The 19440-nt window shown below is 34.8% G+C and overlaps 2 protein-coding genes across 6 annotated transcripts in view; one reads left to right on the plus strand and one right to left on the minus strand.

The window, feature by feature from the left end:
* The first annotated feature begins 6765 nt into the window (after positions 1-6765).
* Positions 6766-14452, plus strand: LOC115454389 (cytochrome P450 6k1). The gene is made up of 6 exons (XM_037438926.1): positions 6766-6901; positions 10637-11332; positions 11575-11799; positions 12103-12377; positions 12485-12665; positions 12790-14452. The coding sequence occupies exons 2-6, from the start codon at positions 10666-10668 to the stop codon at positions 12951-12953; spliced, it is 1512 nt and encodes a 503-aa protein (XP_037294823.1). The 5' UTR covers positions 6766-6901; positions 10637-10665; the 3' UTR covers positions 12954-14452.
* A 3082-nt stretch (positions 14453-17534) lies between these two features.
* The window catches only part of LOC115453665, a 157861-nt gene continuing 155955 nt past the window's right edge, over positions 17535-19440 (minus strand). For all 5 annotated transcript variants that reach the window (XM_037438742.1, XM_037438737.1, XM_037438741.1 and 2 more), the window contains one exon: positions 17535-18784. In XM_037438742.1, coding sequence (XP_037294639.1) covers positions 18505-18784 — 280 coding nt within the window. In that variant the 3' untranslated portion in view covers positions 17535-18504. The remainder of the gene's footprint in view (positions 18785-19440) is intronic.

Below are 19440 nucleotides of genomic sequence, written 5' to 3' on the forward strand. Positions count from 1 at the left end.
ACTGTTACTGTCGCAAATGGAGAACAGATTAAGTGCTGCGGAATTGGAAATATTTCAATAAACACGCCCGAGAACGTGGTCAACAATATTAGTGATGTTGCTTATATACCAGATTTGAAAGCTAGTTTGTTATCTGTATATAAAACTGTTGAAAAGGGTTTTATTTGTGTTTTTGATAAAAATGGATGTAACTTTTATAAATCTGATACTTTTAATTTTACAGGTGAATCTGTTGCTCATGCCTCGCCCTGTGGTGGACTGTACGTTTTAGATGGAACTGTAAATGTTTCCGAGAATGTGGCGGATAATTTTTGACACAAGATGTGCACTCTGGTTGTCAGGATAGTTATCAAATATGGCATAAGAGGTTAGGACATTTGTGTCGTATAGGCATGAACCAACTGAAAAATCACAAGGTAGGTATAAAGTATACAGGAGTAGATAAAACTAGTTGTATCGCTTGCGTGGAAGGTAAACAAGCAAGAAAACCTTTCAAAAGGTTAGCGTTTAATAGGGCTACTTCCCTTTGGAACTGATCCATATGGATTTGATGGGACCAGTGTCTACAACTTCTTTTCAAGGAAATAGATATATGTTGACAATAGTAGACGATTATACGCGAAAAGTGTTTGCTTATTTTATTTCTTCTAAAACAGAAGTCAAAGATATATTTTGTGTGTTTCAATGTTTTGTTGAAAATCAGTTAGATAAAACAATTAAAGCAATTAGGACTGATGGAGGTAAGGAGTTCGTGAATAAAGAGTTTGTTGATTATCTTGCTTCAAAAGGTATTGAACATCAAACAACGACGCCTTATAGTCCTCAGCAAGTTGGAGTAGCGGAACGCACCCATCGTTCGGTTACAGAAAAGGCAAGAACGTTGCTAGCTGAAAGTTCACTACCGAAAGCATTCTGGGAAGATGCATTCCAAGTTGCCATTTACCTTAAGAATAGGTCTCCTCATCGAGCCTTAGGTGGACAAATTCCTTATGACAAATGGTATGGACGAAAAGGTGATCTTAGCCATCTAAAAGTATTTGGTTGTAGAGCTCTAGTCCATATACCTTCGTGTCACAGGAAGAAATTAGATGTCAAGGCACAGGAAGCAATTTTCGTCGGTTATTCTGAAAATCCAGGCACTTATATTTTTAGGGACCCTGCTAACCCACGAAAAGTTATTATATCCAGAGATGCAACCTTTTTGAAAATTGCTTTACAGCGCTAAAGCAGAAGCAATCTGTCGCACAGTCAGAATCTATATTGTTATTTGATGAGCAAAAAGAGATTGATTCTGAGTTTGATCATGACTGTCAATTCTATGACTGTGATGAGAGTATCAGCCCGGCGCCTGAAGCAACTTTACCAGTAAATCTAGAAAGTACAAAAGAGTCAGTGACTCTGGAAGAACGAGAGTCTCTCAGTGGCTTAAGACTGCCTAGTGTGGAAGAAGAGACAGCGAATTTGGAACAGGAATCGCACCCTGAGCGCAGATACCCTTCCAGAGACAGAAAAACAACAAATTTTTATAAAGCTTACAATACGTCAATGGTAGATTCTAATGAACCTACGACATATTACGAAGCTACTCATGCCGATGATGCTGATAAGTGGCAACATGCTATGGTTGATGAGTATAGTTCCTTAAGGAAACTCCATACATGGAATTTAGTAGATAGACCTAACAAAAGGTTATACCATGTAAATGGATTTACAAAATTAAAAGGGATGCTTATGGTAATATTACCAAGTATAAAGCGAGACTCGTCGTCAAAGGTTTTCATCAAGTTGAAAGTGTAGACTACAAGGAGACGTTCGCACCAGTGATTCGTCATTCTTCCCTCCGCACGTTGTTTGCGATAGCTGCAGATATGAAGTTGAGAATGAAGCACTTAGATGTCGATACAGCTTTCCTTAACGGAGATTTAGAAGAAGAAGTTTTCATGGAGCAACCTCTTGGTTTTATTCAAAAGGGTAAAGAAAACAAAGTTTGTTTATTGAAGAAATCTCTTTACGGTCTTAAACAGGCACCGCGAGCTTGGAATAAAAAGTTAAATGAAACGCTTTCTAAAATAGGTTTCATAGGAACTCCTTCCGAACCTTGTGTGTATACTAAACTTTTTGGTAAAGAACTTGTAATATTAGGAATCTTTGTTGATGACATAATAGTCTTCTTTAATTCTGATTTGACATTTGACACTGTCAAGAATGTTTTGTCGAAATATTTTTCATTAAAAGATCTCGGAATACTGAAATGTTATTTGGGACTACAAGTTGAAAGTGATTCCGAGAGTATAAGGTTGAACCAGCGAAATTATATTCTTTCTATTTTAGAAAAATTTAATATGAAGGATTGTAAGGCCGTGGATACTCCATTAATTAAAAAGAATATGGAAAAAAGAATGGATGGTCAAGTCGGTGAGTCTTATCCTTATCAAAACTTAATAGGATGCCTCATGTATCTAGCGGTAAACACACGACCAGACATCGCTTACGCCACGAGCTATTTAAGTCAATTTAATACGTGTTTTACTAAAGAACACTGGAATGCTGCTAAAAGGATTCTGCAATACCTGAAAGGTACCCTAAACTATTCATTGGTTTACAGGAAGAATAGAGAACCTTTAAAGGGTTTTTGTGACGCAGACTGGGCAAACTGTCCAATCGACAGAAGGTCATACACCGGTTATGTTTACAAGTTAAGTGGAGGTCCAGTATCATGGGAATCCAAGAAGCAACCTACTGTTGCGTTAAGTTCGGCCGAGTCAGAATATATGGCATTAGCGTCTGCCACGAAGGAAGCGTGTTACTTACGTCGGTTTATATACGAGATAACAGGTATACTTTGTTCAGTTAACTTAGCTTCTGACAGCCAAAGTGCCATTAATCTTGTTCGAAATCCTGTACACCACAGCAGGACGAAGCATATAGATACTAGGTTTCACTTTATTAGGAAAAGGTATCTAATAATATTGTTAAGTTAGAATATATAAAAAGTAACGATATGCCTGCTGATGTACTAACGAAGGCCCTCGGACCTCTAGCACACAAACGATGTGTAGTTAACTTAGGTTTAGAAACTTAATTATTTTATTTGTTTTGTTTCTGTCACAACTGCGATTAAGGGCGGCTGTTGGAGATTGTAACCTTCGTCGTGACTTATTATTTTTTATATGTTCTATTTTTAGAACTAATTGTATTTTGTTTGCCATAGTTACTTCTCTTTAGTCCGAAATAAACACTCATGTCAATAACATCTTTTTACTAACTTTATTTAATTACTAAGAACATATACCATATTTACAACAGTAATAATTAAATATTCTTATGTACCTTGACTTATCATAAGTGCAACTATGTTCGCCGACGTGATGAATAAAGCATTTTATTTTTTTTATAAAAATAATCGATGCTTTAGTTATTACGCACCATGAAAGAGCTAAGTTATAGTTCTTATTTTCGTTCCAACTTTCCTATTCAACGTTTCTAGGTTTTAGGGTGTTATTTAGATTTCGACAGGAACCATTAGAAACCATTAGAAGTACCTAAGATCTTCCTGTAGTCTTTTGTATGTGGGCACAGGAATATAAATTTCCTGGGGTATTGAGACCACATTTTTAAGTCGCAATTATATTATTTCTTACTATTTTATTATGTGACAAAATTAGTAAAATGCACTAGTGGCTTTTACTTTTCCTCCCACTAACTTTTATAAACTAATCAACAAAAAACCAGCCACTAAAACCAATTTTTCTACGCAAAGTGGCGGTCTAAACCACCAATTTTAGTGGTACGTTCATAAGTTGGCAACACAAAATTGCCTGGTATTTTAGTTTTAATATATTCATAGGACTTTAGTCGTTGTCGGCAGTATATACCAACTTCGGTTATTAACAAAGGCGTACTTGTTTGCGAGGTACTCAATTTGTGCTTTATATGGTGACTAGTTGACCCGACAGACGTTGTCCCGTCTTAACTATGAATTTGCAGCGCGCATTCTGTCAATTGCTGACAGTTATTTCAAACAATTGACAGTTATATAAAGTTAATATTTTCGTTAAGTTTTTTTTAATTTTCTAATTTTCCGCGCAATTTTTTGAATTTTTTCTTTCATAAGAACCTTCTCCTGACAATAACAAACATAACAAAAAAAAATAATTGTGAAATCGGTCCAGCCGTTCAGGCGTGATGGCGAGACCAAGGGAAATAGGGATTTATTTTTATAGACAGATTCGCTACTAATCACTTTAGATGCTCCATAATCGTTGATGTTTCATCGTGTCCAGTGGGTGTCTTGAGCCGAGGTCCGTAACCCTTTAGTGGGTTGCCCTGAACATGGTCATTTAATTATTTCAAGGGTTGTGAGCGCCTAGAGCACTCACCCAAAGGTCCGATGTGTTTGTATAAGCCGAACCTTTTCAGACTAGAAAACGCACGTCAAAAAAACAATCGACGTGCTAAATTTTTTCGAGCAGAAAATCGTGAATTTATACATGTAAAAAATAGACACTAAATGAAGTGTATAGGCTGTTCTTAACAAGTGTGGACAGGAGGCATTAGATTGAAATTAATGTAGTCTAGATTGAAACATTTATCGACATTATTTATACTGCTGAGTGATGATACGTGGATTCAAAAAACATATTTTTTCGCCGATGTGATTTATGAACAATTTCATTCGATTTGTATTAGAAAAAATAACTACTTACAATGTTTCGTTAACAAGTTAATTTTTAAACATTATTTTTTTTTATCGTTGATGTGTCACGCATTGCATGACGATGGTAATTGATAAGGTGTGTTTTTGTTATATTTATCAAAACACTAGTTGACCCGACAGACGTTGTCCCGTCTTAACTATGAATTCGCAGCGCGCATTCTGTCAATCGCTGACAGTTATTTCAAACAATTGACAGTTATATAAAATTAATAATTTCGTTAAGTTTTCTAATTTTCCGCGCAATTTCTTGAATTTTTTCTTCCATACCTTCTCCTGACAATAACAAACACAACAAAAAGAATAGTGAAATCAGTCCAGCCGTTCACGCGTGATGACGTTACCAAGGGAAATAGGGATTCATTTTTATATACATAGATTATGTACATTAAGTATATGTTATCTTTATTATATCAGTGTATAACTACGTGTTAGCTTATATTATGTAGGTTTTATATTTATCTATAGTAATATACAGTTGTAGGGTTTGTTTGTTTGAACGCTCTCATCTCAGGAACTACTGAACCGATTTAGTTTTTTTTCTCTAGTAGGAAACTACGTTACTCCTGAGTGAGTGTCACGCGGACGGAGCCGCAGGCAAAAGCTAGTAAATAATGCTCTTTATTATGTTAATGTTTAGTTCACTACCTATCCCGGTAGTATATTTTAAAACTACATGTATATTAAGTACCTACATTCTGCAATAAAGGATTTATATTTCTATTTCTCTTGTTGTGTTCACCTACTTTCTTTAGCCTCTGCATTACCTAACGGTAGACTGGTAGAAAAAACCTTCAGCATTAAGTATTTTTGTGTAATTTCAAGTGAATAATAAAAAAAAATTATAATAATACAACTAGGCCACCGAAGCAATCAAAATTTAATCTTATATACTCTGTTACTTTAGATGTAGGGATAATTACTAAAACTACATCTGAAAATTCATCAATAACTTCCTCCTTACTTTTCCGTTCCTGCAGTGTTTGGCACTGGTCTTTGTAGTAAATTTTTTAAGACTATCCCCAGAGCAAATGATCCTGAGCATTATTCGACGCCTTTACGATGCACGGGCTACGGGTGGGAATATGCTAGGAATATTTAAGAAAAAGAAATTCTAGGTCTTTTGGAAAATTTCAAACTACGAAAATATTCCCTATTAAATTGTCTATGTAATAGTATTGGTTGCAAATGAAAATAATGTGTACATTAGAAGGCACGGCAGCAACAATTTTACTAGCATTTTCATTATGAAATTAATTAAACAATATCTAAATTATAAAAAAAATTAAACAACCAAAATAAAGATAACATATTTTAGAAATATATATATTTTTTTGTATGTGTAATATAAATATGGAATAGACAGCTTCTACAATACGGTTATCGTGTCGTTTTTTGCGGGGAGCGCCGTAAGAAGCGTCCTCAGCTTGATTTTGCTGAGCTGCTGCTTTACAAGTCTGCATGATCCAAGGCTTGGGACAGCTAAAAGTTGAGAAAGAGAGGACAGAACACTCGGGTAATACAGCGACGAGAGAGCCGCAAAAAAGAAAGGATATTGTAGTCACAAAGACACAGAATTTTATATTTCTATATTTAGTTGATTTGTCTAGCGCGAGTATTTTGCTAATCATCAATTATATTTTCACTTTTGTCAAAAAAAGACCGAAGCTTCTTCGTCTATTCCTAGTTCACTTATAGTGACGAAAGTAATGAATATAATGTAGTGTTTGTTGTTATAATAAAAACAGTACTTGCCATATTAATTATTATAATCCCAAACTGTTTAAATCCAAGAGAAAATTAACCGCGGTCGACTTAGTGGTGACACATATATATATCTGTATTTTTATTAAACTATGTTATATTATTGTATTATAATAATTAATGCACAAAATAGAACACAGGTGACGACTTGAATTAATTAAATAGTATTTACAAACAATTGCCGGATTAAATTATGACGTCCGAACCGTTCACGTGCTGCTAGCCAAAAACTCTTATCTATTTCCTCACAGGATTTCCCAATAAATAAAAATGTTTTCCAATTTATGGCTTTATGGAACTTCACACGCGCCTCGCTTAAATGATTCACACTCTTGTATAAAAGCGGTGTCGTTACTGAAAAAATTACAGTGTCTTGTGTCCATGCTTGTTGTGTTAAGTTACAAGTGGACGGACTTGCGAAACGTAAGACATTATCGATTTATTAATTCTAAATTCGAATTGTTTAAAAATAATATATTTTAAATTTAGAATTTATTTCACATTCCATAGATTAAAAGTTTTTATTATACTGAAATATTGAATTTATACGTCATTAGAATACAAAAAATAAATAAACACCGTAAAATTTTAATGTAAATAAAGTGAAACGTTTTTTTATATTGAGTTCATAATTTTAAATTAAATATTCTAGGTCATAAACTTGATACTATGCGATAATAATGTTTTTACATTAAAAAATAATTACATAAATCTAGTGCATCAGTAAATTTAAATGTAAAATGGAAGTCGCTCTATTAGAAATCGAGAAAAGTGCTTGATACATTTAGGAACTTATTTTAAATAAAACACAACGCGACAAAAACTATTTAGTGTTACAATCGCATGTAATTTAAAAAAAAAATTAAAAACCTTTGGTAATTTTATGTACTTAACCAAGATTTAATTCGTACGACATTACTCAATAATATATTTTCAAATGGTTATTTGTAATTTTGGAAATAAGAAATTACCCATAAAATTAAAATTTATCATTTTTTGCATTAAAATACGCAGTGTCGCAAATCAAAAGCGAAAGGGAATCAGAACAGAAGTTTTTGAATGAAATTGTACTTCAAATAACACGGTGTAAATCAAAGCGAAATGAAGCTTTGCTTAATTTAAATAGCAGCAAAAATATAAATATTTTTTTAATCCTTTCGATTGGGAATACCCTTGGTATATGATATTTATCACATAACTTTAAGGCCAACTACACATTGATTACCTTAATACGTTTAGTTGACTTAGTAAAACCTTAGAATGTAGTATAAAATGTGTGTAATTTATTATTATGCGATAATAATACATTTTTTTCCTATAGATACTTATTTATCTTAGCGTATGAGAAATTAGGGATAATAATTTAATTATAAGATACTCATTCCTGTAATAGCTCCTTTTGGAATGTCCGATGGTAAATTATTCTTCCTAGAATCTTACTAATATTTTACCTATACTTACTTTTTGCCTATATATGCTCAGGACTTTATTTTCATAATATTTTAGAAAAAAGTGTTGTGAAAGTCCGGTCGCGTTAAAAAATATTTGAGTTTAAGCGACAGAAGGATGATGAGCCTACATTTTAAACTTACATCTATTCATTGTTTTGTTTTGTAATTTGAATTAAATTTATTAGTTTAATTATATGGGTAAATTTTGTATCAATGCTTTAAGAGTGATGTTTTCATGGAATTATTTCAGAAAAAAAAATCGTTTTGACAAAAAGAAATGGATGTGTTAAAATCAAATTCAATAAGAATATTTTTTTGCTATAATTCCGTAGTTTTGAAATAGGTTTCAAAAGGCCCCAAAGGAATTTGATAAGAGAACTTTGGGTTTTTATATAACTCATTTTTCAATGAAAACGGCAGACGTCATTTATCTTTCAGCCAATTCTGGTAATCTTTAATTTGCCTATATGACTAATCTTTTGATAAACAGATATCATGCTATGGAGCTGATATCGATAATTATACATTTATTGTAGTTGCACAATGTTTTTCTAATTAGTTCTACGTGAAATCATAATATTTTAACAGAAATTCGACGATAAACACTGTATTATACTTCTTGGTATCTATACTATTATATAAAGCTGAAGAGTTTGTTTGTTTGTTTGTTTGTTTGTTTGTTTGTTTGAACGCGCTAATCTCAGGAACTACCGGTCCAAACTGAAAAATTCTTTTTGCGTTGGATAGCCCTTTGTTCGTGGAGTGCTATAGGCTATATATCATCACGCTATACCCAATAGGAGCGGAGCAGTAATGGCTAATCTCAGAACTACCGGTCCAAACTGAAAAATTCTTTTTGCGTTGGATAGCCCTTTATTCGTGGAGTGCTATAGGCTATATATCATCACGCTATACCCAATAGGAGCGGAGCAGTAATGGCCAACCTCAGGAACTACCGGTCAAAACTGAAAAATTATTTTTGCGTTGGATAGCCCTTTGTTTGTGGAGTGCTATAGGCTATATATCATCACGCTATACCCAATAGGAGCGGAGCAGTAATGGCTAATCTCAGGAACTACCGGTCCAAACTGAAAAATTCTTTTTGCGTTGGATAGCCCTTTGTTCGTGGAGTGGTATAGGTATATATCATCACGCTATACCCAATAGGAGCGGAGCAGTAATGGCTAATCTCAGGAACTACCGGTCCAAACTGAAAAATTATTTTTGCGTTGGATAGCCCTTTGTTCGTGGAGTACTATAGGCTATATATCATCACGCTATACCCAATAGGAGCAGAGCAGTAATGGCTAATCTCAGGAACTACCGGCCAAACTGAAAAAATATTTTTGCGTTGGATAGCCCTTTATTCGTGAAGTGATATAGGCTATATATCATCACGCTATACCCAATAGGAGCGGAGCAGTAATGGCTAATCTCAGGAACTACCGGTCCAAACTGAAAAATTATTTTTGTGTTGGATAGCCCTTTATTCGTGGAGTGCTATAGGCTATATGTCATCACGCTATACCCAATAGGAGCGGAGCAGTAGAGGCTAATCTCAGGAACAACTGGTCCAAATTGAAAAATTATTTTTGCGTTGGATAGCCCTTTGTTTGTGGAGTGCTATAGGCTATATATCATCACGCTATACCCAATAGGAGCGGAGCAGTAATGGCTAATCTCAGGAACTACCGGTTTGAACTGAAAAAATAAATTTGTGTTGGATAGCCCTTTGATCCCGGAGTGCTATAGGCTATATATCATCACGCTATGACCAATAGGAGCGGAGCAGTAATGAAACATGTTGCAAAAACGGGGAAAAATTATTAGTTTTGAGAGCTTCCGTTGCGTGCGCTGCGTAAACGGTTAAAGTTATGCAACAATGATGTATGACGGGATTGTTCCTCTTAAAAAGTTCTAAAAATATATATTATAAAACAAAGTCCCTCGCTGCATCTGTCTGCCTGAACGTGTTAAACTCAAAAACTACCCAACGTATTAAGATGAAATTTGGTATGGAGACAGTTTGAAACCCTGGGAAGAACATAGGCTCCCGGGAAAATATATAGCGCGACTTTTATAATGGAATACTTTAGCCCGAAAAACTTTGTAACGCGGGCGGAGCCGCGGGCAAAAGCTAGTCTTTTTAAATAAGTATTATGTCATTTAGTGTACGTATACATAACAGATTATTTGTTTATGTCCAATCGTGTCTTTAATTACTTTTTCTAACAATATTATTTAGGATGGCGCCTCAGTGGTGTAGTTGTATTACGGCACGACTGCTCAGGTCTCGGGTTCAATCTCCGGGTCGGGCAGTGATATTGGGTTCTATTCAGTATTAGCCCGGAGTCTGGAATTTATACCCGATATGGTAATAGGCTAGCCCTCTATCACATCATGGGAATACACACGGGGAAAAGTGGAGGCACCAGTTGCGCCTCTGTTTACCCCTTCGGGGATAATAGGTGTATGTGTTATTTAGGACGCTTAACAAATCTGATTGTTTTACGTTTAAATTGTAAAATTACAAAAGAAAAGTAATTTCTTATAAGCTCGTAATATTTATATCGAAATATATTTGGTTTGACATAATTTATTACAAATGGTTGAGTGGGAGAAGGTACCTTCGATATTAACAATGCCTGTATAAGTACTTATGGAGCATAATAAATTGTATACTTAAAGTTAAACATTTCTTTTACAGAAAGAGAGGCACTTGAATAATTTATCACCATGGAAATCCTAACTAACGCATTGTCTCAAAATGGTATTATTTATTTCGGACTGCCGGTAGTATGCTTACTAATCTATCTATACTGCTGCTACAAACTGAATTACTGGAAAAGACGAGGCGTTCCACAATTAAAAGATCAAAATTTGTTATTCGGAGATTTCAAAGATGGAATATTGTTCCGCACTGCACCTGGATACCATTTGGGAGAAATATATCGTAGGGCACCAGCGAATGCGCCGTATGTTGGCTTTTACATCTTCCATAAGCCTTGTCTGCTATTAAAAGACCCGGAACTGATCAAACAGATATTGACACGTGATTTTGATAACTTCTCCAACCGCCATTTCGCTGGACCTCAACAGAAAGACAGTATTGGAATGCAAAACTTGTTTGGACTTAAAAACCCAGCATGGAGATATTTGAGGAAGAAGATCAGCCCAACCCTCAGCACTCGCGCTAAGCTAAGGCAAATGCTTCCTCTGATGATGGAAACTGGCGAACCTATGATGGGTTATCTGAAGGAAAAGGTTGCAACCAATAATGAGTCTAAAGTTATTGATGCTCAAGACGTGAATTACAAGTACACTGCTGATCTGATTGCCAATGTCGCGCTTGGAACTAAGACCGATTCCTTTACCTATCCTGATTCTGACTACAGCAAATGTCGTAAGTAAAATATTATTGATATTAAAGAAATTATTGCTATGTGTTTAATCGCGTAGGCTACTTAAGCAGCGAAATTAATCTTTGTATTGATTCGCCTTGTTTCAAGTTTGGGTCTTAAGATTCCAAAACATATCTGAAGGTTACATCAAGATAGAATGCTCAATAAGCTAAATGCATCATAGAATTCTATGACTTTTCTTTAAAATAATAGAACCTTTGCCCATTTATGTCATTTGTTTTAGTGATGAACTTCTTCCATTCCTTCAAACGGATGGTGGCGCTGGTCACGGTCTTCTTTATGCCTGAGTTGGTGGACATGATCGGCTCCCCCATACTCTTCGACTCATCGTTCGTGCGCGAAATATTCTGGAAAGCCGTTGAATCCCGTGAAAAGGACGGGAAGAAGAGGGGAGATTACATTGATTCGATTATTTCATTGAAGAATGGAGAACAGGATTCTCTTTACAGTAAGTTCTTCTTGCTTCATATTGTAATGTGGAAGTTGTTAATATTTTTCGATCTTGGAGCAATACCGAAATGAATTATTCTTAACAAGGATTTGTGCAGAATCGCAGGAAATATCTAATGTACTACCTATTCAGTTTCAAATCAGCCTCTCTGATAGTATAATAGAGGAAGGTTTCGTAATCCGCCACAATTCGGTCAGCGGGGTGGGTTATGATCCAAATTCTTTACTCAGAAGTCGTGGTCCATTTGTCAATATCAAATCACAAACGTGTCCAGTTTACGTTTACGTTTATTTATTATAGGATTCGAGGGTGACAATCTTTTCTACCAATCTGGAACATTCTTCTCCGGGTTCGAATCAAGTTCTACTGTATCCGCTTTTACTCTTATGGAATTGGCGAAGAATAAGGCATATCAGGACCGCGCCAGAGCAGACATCAAAAGGGCTATCGACAAATATGGATGGACCCTCGAGGCCTTCAACGACATGAAGTACTTGGACCAGTGCATCGCCGAGGGAGTCAGGCTTCATCCACCAGTCTCTACCATCGACCGATACACACACAGAGATTACAAAGTAATTTCACCTTTATCTCTTTATATAATCTGATTTATTTTTGATTAAATGTAATTGCTTTCTTGCGTGACGTAGATAGACATCTAATTCAATAATCTATATTTCAGATTCCTAACACGGATGTCGTTATTGAGAAGGGAACCCCTATTTACATTTCTCTGTACGGCTTGCACGGAGACCACGATCACTTCGACCAGCCCGAGGTGTACGATCCTGAACGGTTCACAGACGACAGAGTTGTATCGGAGGCGTACGTACCGTTCGGTCTTGGACCAAGGAAATGTGTTGGTAAGTTTTGAATTTAAAAAAAAATATTATTGCTTTCCAAACACTATATTTTCGTAACTTTGAAAGTAGAATAATTTGAAATTTAAATATTTATTTATTTCTAAATTCAAATATTTTAACGCAGGTATGAGAGTTGGCCAGTTGCACGTCAAAGTTGTAATTTCGATGATCTTGAGCGAATATGAAGTGTATCAGAAACAGGCCGAAGTTGCCAAACTGGATACTCGGTCTACCTTCACCGCCGCCGCCGATGGAATCCACATGAAATTTATGAAGTTAGAGAAGTAATATAATATTTTATTGGTATGTGAGAATCATAAGTTGATATATCTAACATAGCTGTTATATATTTCGCCAATATAGAAGACAGATTATTGTTATGAAACTGAGTAGTTTAATTACTTAAAAGAGGTAAATATGAATAAATGTTTCCCTGTTAAATATAAAGCAAAAATCATTTAAGTTGTAAGATACAAATCGTTTATCGGTTAATAGTGATTTCAGAAAAAAATATACAAAATACATATAGATGGATATCTATTTTGATTAGTGTGAAAACTAGATACAAATGTTTAAAGATTGTATGTAAGGACGATTTTCGATTTGTTATTTATTGTGACGACAATATTTGCGAAACAGATCTATTTTGGTAACATATTACAGTTTTTAATGAAACAAAATATTACATTATAATTACAAGTTTTTAATGTTAATTACATTTCGAAATATTACTATTTTTAGGATTTGATTGCAGTTTTTTATATTATTTTCTCCCGAGGGGACAAGTAATGACATAAAAAATAGCGATTTTCTATGTCCAAAATTCGCGTAAACATAAGAAATCATTAATTACTTACAAAAACTAGATTATTTTTTTAAAGTTTATTTCAATTATGTATGTGGAGATAGTTGAATGAATAACTTTTGGGAGCACCGCAGTTTCCATTTCCAAATAGATCTGATTTATAGCAAATAGTTACAAAGCGCAAATTGTAAGCGATCGTAAAGTTGTAAATGCGGAAATAAGGTAAACAAGATAAGGGTTACGATTCGCGACTATCTAATAAAAGGTATAACCCAGCCATAAAAATATTGATATGCAATCGGATCGCTAAATGTATACAATTACATAAATTAATAATGGGACTTCATAAAAAAGATAAACATGGGTTTTCCGTCTGTAACAGCAACGTGATAATCCTATTTGCGCCACACTTCAAATGCTATGGAACTAAAATATATTTGTATATTATGTTTGATATACCTAATAATGGAATTTGATTATTTACTTACATTAAGAGTTTTTGTATTGTGTTAATTGATTCGTCATATTTGTTATTAATAGAAATACCTATTAGAATATTGTACTAAGATTATTTCGAATATATGGTTTGTACAAATGTGTTAGGGCGTAGGCCTGTTAATAATTGAATGTCATGGTAGGTAATTAATGTACAAAATAATTATAACATGTACCTAGTTCACAAGAATCAGAAAGAGGTAAAAGGTATTTCTGAATGCGTCGACGAACTTTATCATTCTATGTAGTTGAATGGTATTTCGGTGAATTCTTTTTGACCAATGTCACAATGGACATTCCATTGAATACATTTTTGCTAACGTCAGTTGTTACAGCGATTAGTTATAATGTTGCTATACTTTTGTATAATCTGAGTTAGGATACTCCGGTCTAATGACCTTTGTTGTTTAATTTAAATATTATGTTATTTTGTACACTTGTTTATAGGAGTACGTTTGAGCTTTAATAAAAGAATATTGTGTGAAAATATGTTTATTATTTTTCTGTCGACTTTTTCGTTCCGGAACGATCTGCTTCTTATGACACTCGATGGGACACCTGTCACGGGTGGCAATCCAAGAAATTAAGGATTTTTACTACAGAAATTATTTTTGCGAATAAAAGGAGATTTATTATAAATTCATTTTAATTATGAGTCCATCCCGGGTCGGGCAAGGTGATATTGGGGTTTTCTGCCCAGTATCAACCTGGAGTTTTAAACTGTGCCCGTTAAGTGGCAATAGACTTCCCTATGACATGGGACTTAACTGTCGGAATGTAGTTACACCTCTGCCTACCCCTGATAATGGAAATGATGCTGTGTAAATTCAGTTTGTGATGATCATGGGATGATAAATGCCATCCGTGCTAGTGACGTCACTATCATGGCACTTCTGGACTTGGGTTTCTGATACATACTTACAAAGGAGTTTGTAAACGACACTAATGCAGCACGACTACCGGAACTTTGAATTATTAATACAAAGTACTGCGTAACATTTTTCATAATACCCATTTCACTGTCTTAGTGTCCTAACTAGAAGTTGATTAGTGGCAGAAATAGACGATGACGTGATATCTACGTCATATCGAGCTATGTTCTTGTATAAAGTGTTAGTATTCCCAGTATATTAGTTGAGTTAACGCTGTCGTAAGTCACAAATGGAGGAGACTAAGTTATAATACAATAATGCTGCGTTCAGACAACGTAGCGTCCATCCGAACCAAAAAGGGGGGGGGGCAGTTATGTTGGGGTCACCGTATTTCATCACATTTATATTATCACACCTTACGACCCCTATCAATATTATCTACCTACATTGATAGGTGAAGTCAAGCCACCATTTTAGTTTTTTTACTATCAAACCACTACACCACCACCACAAGTTTTGGTGGACCCCCGCTTACGAGTTATGAACCTCAATTTATCGTCACGCCAACACTCCAGTCAACTTTCCCGCAACCTACTTTAGAATCAATGGTCCAAGGTAACAGAACCCTACACAACTAGTTAGTATTTACTACGACTTATTGTCATTCATCCGATCGCCTTTACGCACATTTAGTATTCTTTGATTAACGAGAATTCGAAGTGTGATCACCATACGTATTTGTCTACGTGTCTTATACATAAACAAGTATTCTGACTGCACATTTATAATGTTTTAACCTCCTCCCTACATCTTATTTTTTGGTAAGAAATAACTACTTTACGTAAACTGATATCTCTAGTTGACCGCTAAGTTGTTAGCTCTAAATCTACACATTATTAAAGAAGGGCCTATGATCTATGTACAACTTGCGCGTCACGCGAGGGATAGATCTTCGTGTTAGTATTTATTGAGTCACGATTCATGAAACCCATCTCATCACAACGAACTGTGACGACATCTCCCTAACACTGAACGTAAGCGATTTTTTTAACAAATTTCATTTCGACGGCATTGGCTCATGACGAGTATCATGGCGAGCTGAACAGATATCACATTCAACACTAAGAAAGAAAGAAAAGAAAGAAAGAAAGGAAAGAAAGAAAAAATATTTTATTGGTCACGGATACAACAAACATACAGATGTATTAAATAAGCGTAACTCAGCTCGTAACCTACGTTCATCTGCCTCTGTGTTCACAGTGGATCACATTGTAAGAAAGACACAAATCGATAGCTCCCATCGATATTATATGTACTACGTACTAGATTTGGCGTTCCGAACATTCACTGTGTTCAACTGAATTGAACTGCAATCTATTCGAACTGATTTTAGTTTGGTCAACATTGGCAGCTTGTGGTTGTGTACGTAGTGGCGCACATGATATAAGAACTCGAGTCTAAGTGTAATCCTGGATTAATAAAAATATTAGCCAAATAAGTAAAATTATTTGTCGTTCAAGTGAATAAATAGGTTATAACAGTGATGTTTTGGTTGCCATTTTAGTTCAGATTTTAAACAAATAGTTTATATGGACGTTCGTGTCTATAGAATATACGTCAATGATGGCTTCTAAATAATTATTGTATCTGAATAAAAAAAATAATGAAATATTGTTTTAATGGGCTTGGTCGAAAAATTTTACTAGATAACGAAATGCTGAAAAACTGAAAATAGGTATTTTTTCAGATACGGTAGTTTACGTAGAAGCCATCGAAAATAAACAAATGAATGAATCCTTTCCAGCCGAATTTCGGTCATGGCAGCCAAACTCAACGGACTTCAGCCAGGTTCGCAGGAGATTATAGTGCACAAGTGTTTGCGCAATACACAGGTGCACTCTCTGTTGCTTCACTCTCATAGAACGGTGAGACGGCAATCCGACATGACCGGAGAGAGATGAGGTGCAGGACCAACAGCTTTACGTGCTTTCCGACGCACGAGATTATCACACCGCTAACTTCCTGACTCCGAGCTGCGACTGAGTAATTTTTAAGATGGGAAAACCTAGTCATAATTATTTTGGTCCGACCCGTAATTTGAAGTCGTATTCTTGCCGCGTACGCATTAACAACCACGCCACCGTGGTAGTTCTGTGTGTGCTGTACATACAACATAAAGTACATACTTTATGTGTCAAATATGCACATATAGGGATTGTCGTTCATCGACTTTACCGACTCTGAGGTGGACGACAATGCAGGTAGTCGGTCTCCCGATGTTGCAGATGCAAAAGGCTTGTTTTAACGTGTGTAGGTACCTTGGACCCTCAATAAAAGAGGTGTGGCAAAGCGGTATCGCGCAGGGACGGTTCCAAGAAGCTGTCTTAGTACAAGATACCCGGGGTCGTCCCCTATGCGCTGAAGAAAGTCACCGCGGATTTTGGTTGGTATGCCGGTGTAGGGTATACATTAGGGACTCGGTCCAATGTTCGCTCGGATCATGCTAAACTCCCGAGTTACATTGGGTCGTCAGACCGGTGAAACCAAATAACCGTTATCACCCCCAAGTAGGGGTAAAAAAAAGGAACGCCTTTTTTCTACCACCAGTGACTACAGTTACTCATTTTCAAGGTACGTGAACTTCTACGCTGTCTAGACACAAGATAAAAGAGAAATAATTAAAAAAAAAAAAACAAAATCTGTATATTTCTTTAATTACTTACAAACAAGTATTAATTTTTTACATGTTTAAAACTCACTGATTACACCATTTTAATATTACCCTCTTTTTCATGCGGTTGGGTAAATTTGAATCAATAAACTAATTTTACAATTCACAGCTCGCAGATCTTTATATTTTAATCATATTTTCGATTTGTTTTACTGTACATAATAAGTTTTTGTAAAGTATCAAATTGTGTCACATTATTTTGATTTACAAAAATATGTTTTTATAAAAACTTGGTCAGAGATATAATTCTTTTTGAAAAAAATATAATTTGGACCTTATATTATCGAGCTGGCAGTATAAAAGTTTATTTCACATTATAAATAAAATTTACCTTACTTTTTCATTTTAAATAAAACACTCTTAGAATTTAAAGATAAAAATTAATATGGCATTTATATCAGAGTGTTCATACTAACAAATTGTTATTTACATTTAAATTATACGTAATTATTTAAAAATACGTAAACAAGTAAGTAATTGTTACTATTTTTAATAAGTACAATAATATATTGGAATTATTTCCATTTATTCTTATATAACATATAATTCTCTATTTTTATTAGTAAAGCGTTCTAAATATTCTTTTAAGTGACAATTTAAATAGCAACATTAAATATTTTATTTTACAAACAAAACATAATATTTTATAAAAAGTGTAAATTATTAGTTCACAGAACTCATTTCATTTGAACTATTATTCATGAAACGATTATTCAAAGATCAAAATTGTTTGGTCCGTATCAAGATGACTGATTTTTATTGACAAGGGCAAACACTTTCCGGCCCTTCAGTTTTTTTTATTTAAAATACGAATAATTAGTCACTTATATGCTGTAATGTTGCTGGCCAGTTAACATCATTGCCACGAAACCAGCCCACCGAAATTGTCAAAGACAATAGACTTCGAGAGATTCCAAATTTAAATATGACATAACCTCAATATCTGCTGAGCTTGCTTTCTCTGTCAGAATATCCTTTCGCGCTCTCTCTGTCAGAGTATTTCCCGTTACTGTATCTATGCCCGTTTTGTCTATATTGCTTATCACTAGAACTGTAGTGGATCTCGGAAGGCCCAATGGTTTTGGACCAGTGGTGGGTCCAGTAGAAATCATCAGGGTAGTGAGGATATGGATTTTCTCTGCACAATACCACGCAGTATATGAGGCTGCCCACGAGTGTGATGAAACCGAATATCAGGAAGACGATACCCAGGATCCTGGAATAAAAAAAATAAATAATTAAAAGTGTAGAAATAAAAATAATTTGTTTTAAAGGTTGGCTGGGTACAGGAGTCGTCTACGATGTTTTTTATCGTGGGCTATCATATTGCAGCTATATAAAATCCTTATGTGTCAAAATAGTCATCGTTGTATACTAAATTTAGCATTGAAAGATATTATGCAAATATTTTTTATTATACTTTCGCATAAATCTCATATTTTCGTCGTATTCATTATTCAGTATTTTTTATTATTATTTAAATAAATAAGATATTTTTGGATTAATAAATTTGTATTTAGATGTCATATTGATAAGGTGAGGCCATTAGAAGAAATAGAAGGATTCAAGGCTACATAACTTTGCATTAGGTAAAACACCTAAATTGTGAAGCCAAAAAGAAAAAAAAAAACATCACACTATAAGTTCGACAGTCAATAATTCTATGGGGACATTTTTGAATTTCGAACAACCATTCAGAAACTAAGTTCACACAAATGTCATTCCAAATGACGTGTGCCGTTATTTTAAAATGTAAAGTGATTTTTAATGTACGCGGACGACAGTAGGCGATTGTTGTAAATTAACATCAAATTATGGGCAACACGTTTACGTGTGAAAGTAATTTTCCTTTATTGTAAAGACGTTGTCAAA

The sequence above is a fragment of the Manduca sexta genome, chromosome 15 (assembly GCF_014839805.1).
Source record: "Manduca sexta isolate Smith_Timp_Sample1 chromosome 15, JHU_Msex_v1.0, whole genome shotgun sequence".
Taxonomy (NCBI): Eukaryota; Metazoa; Arthropoda; class Insecta; order Lepidoptera; family Sphingidae; genus Manduca; species Manduca sexta.

Bases quoted from the DNA above. Each gene is read 5' to 3' on its own strand.
- LOC115454389 (XM_037438926.1), top strand. From the start codon at position 10,666: ATGGAAATCCTAACTAACGCATTGTCTCAAAATGGTATTATTTATTTC. The intron at 11,800-12,102 runs GTAAGTTCTTCT...TATTTATTATAG, and splicing joins AGAACAGGATTCTCTTTACA to GATTCGAGGGTGACAATCTT. The intron at 12,666-12,789 runs GTAAGTTTTGAA...ATTTTAACGCAG, and splicing joins TGGACCAAGGAAATGTGTTG to GTATGAGAGTTGGCCAGTTG.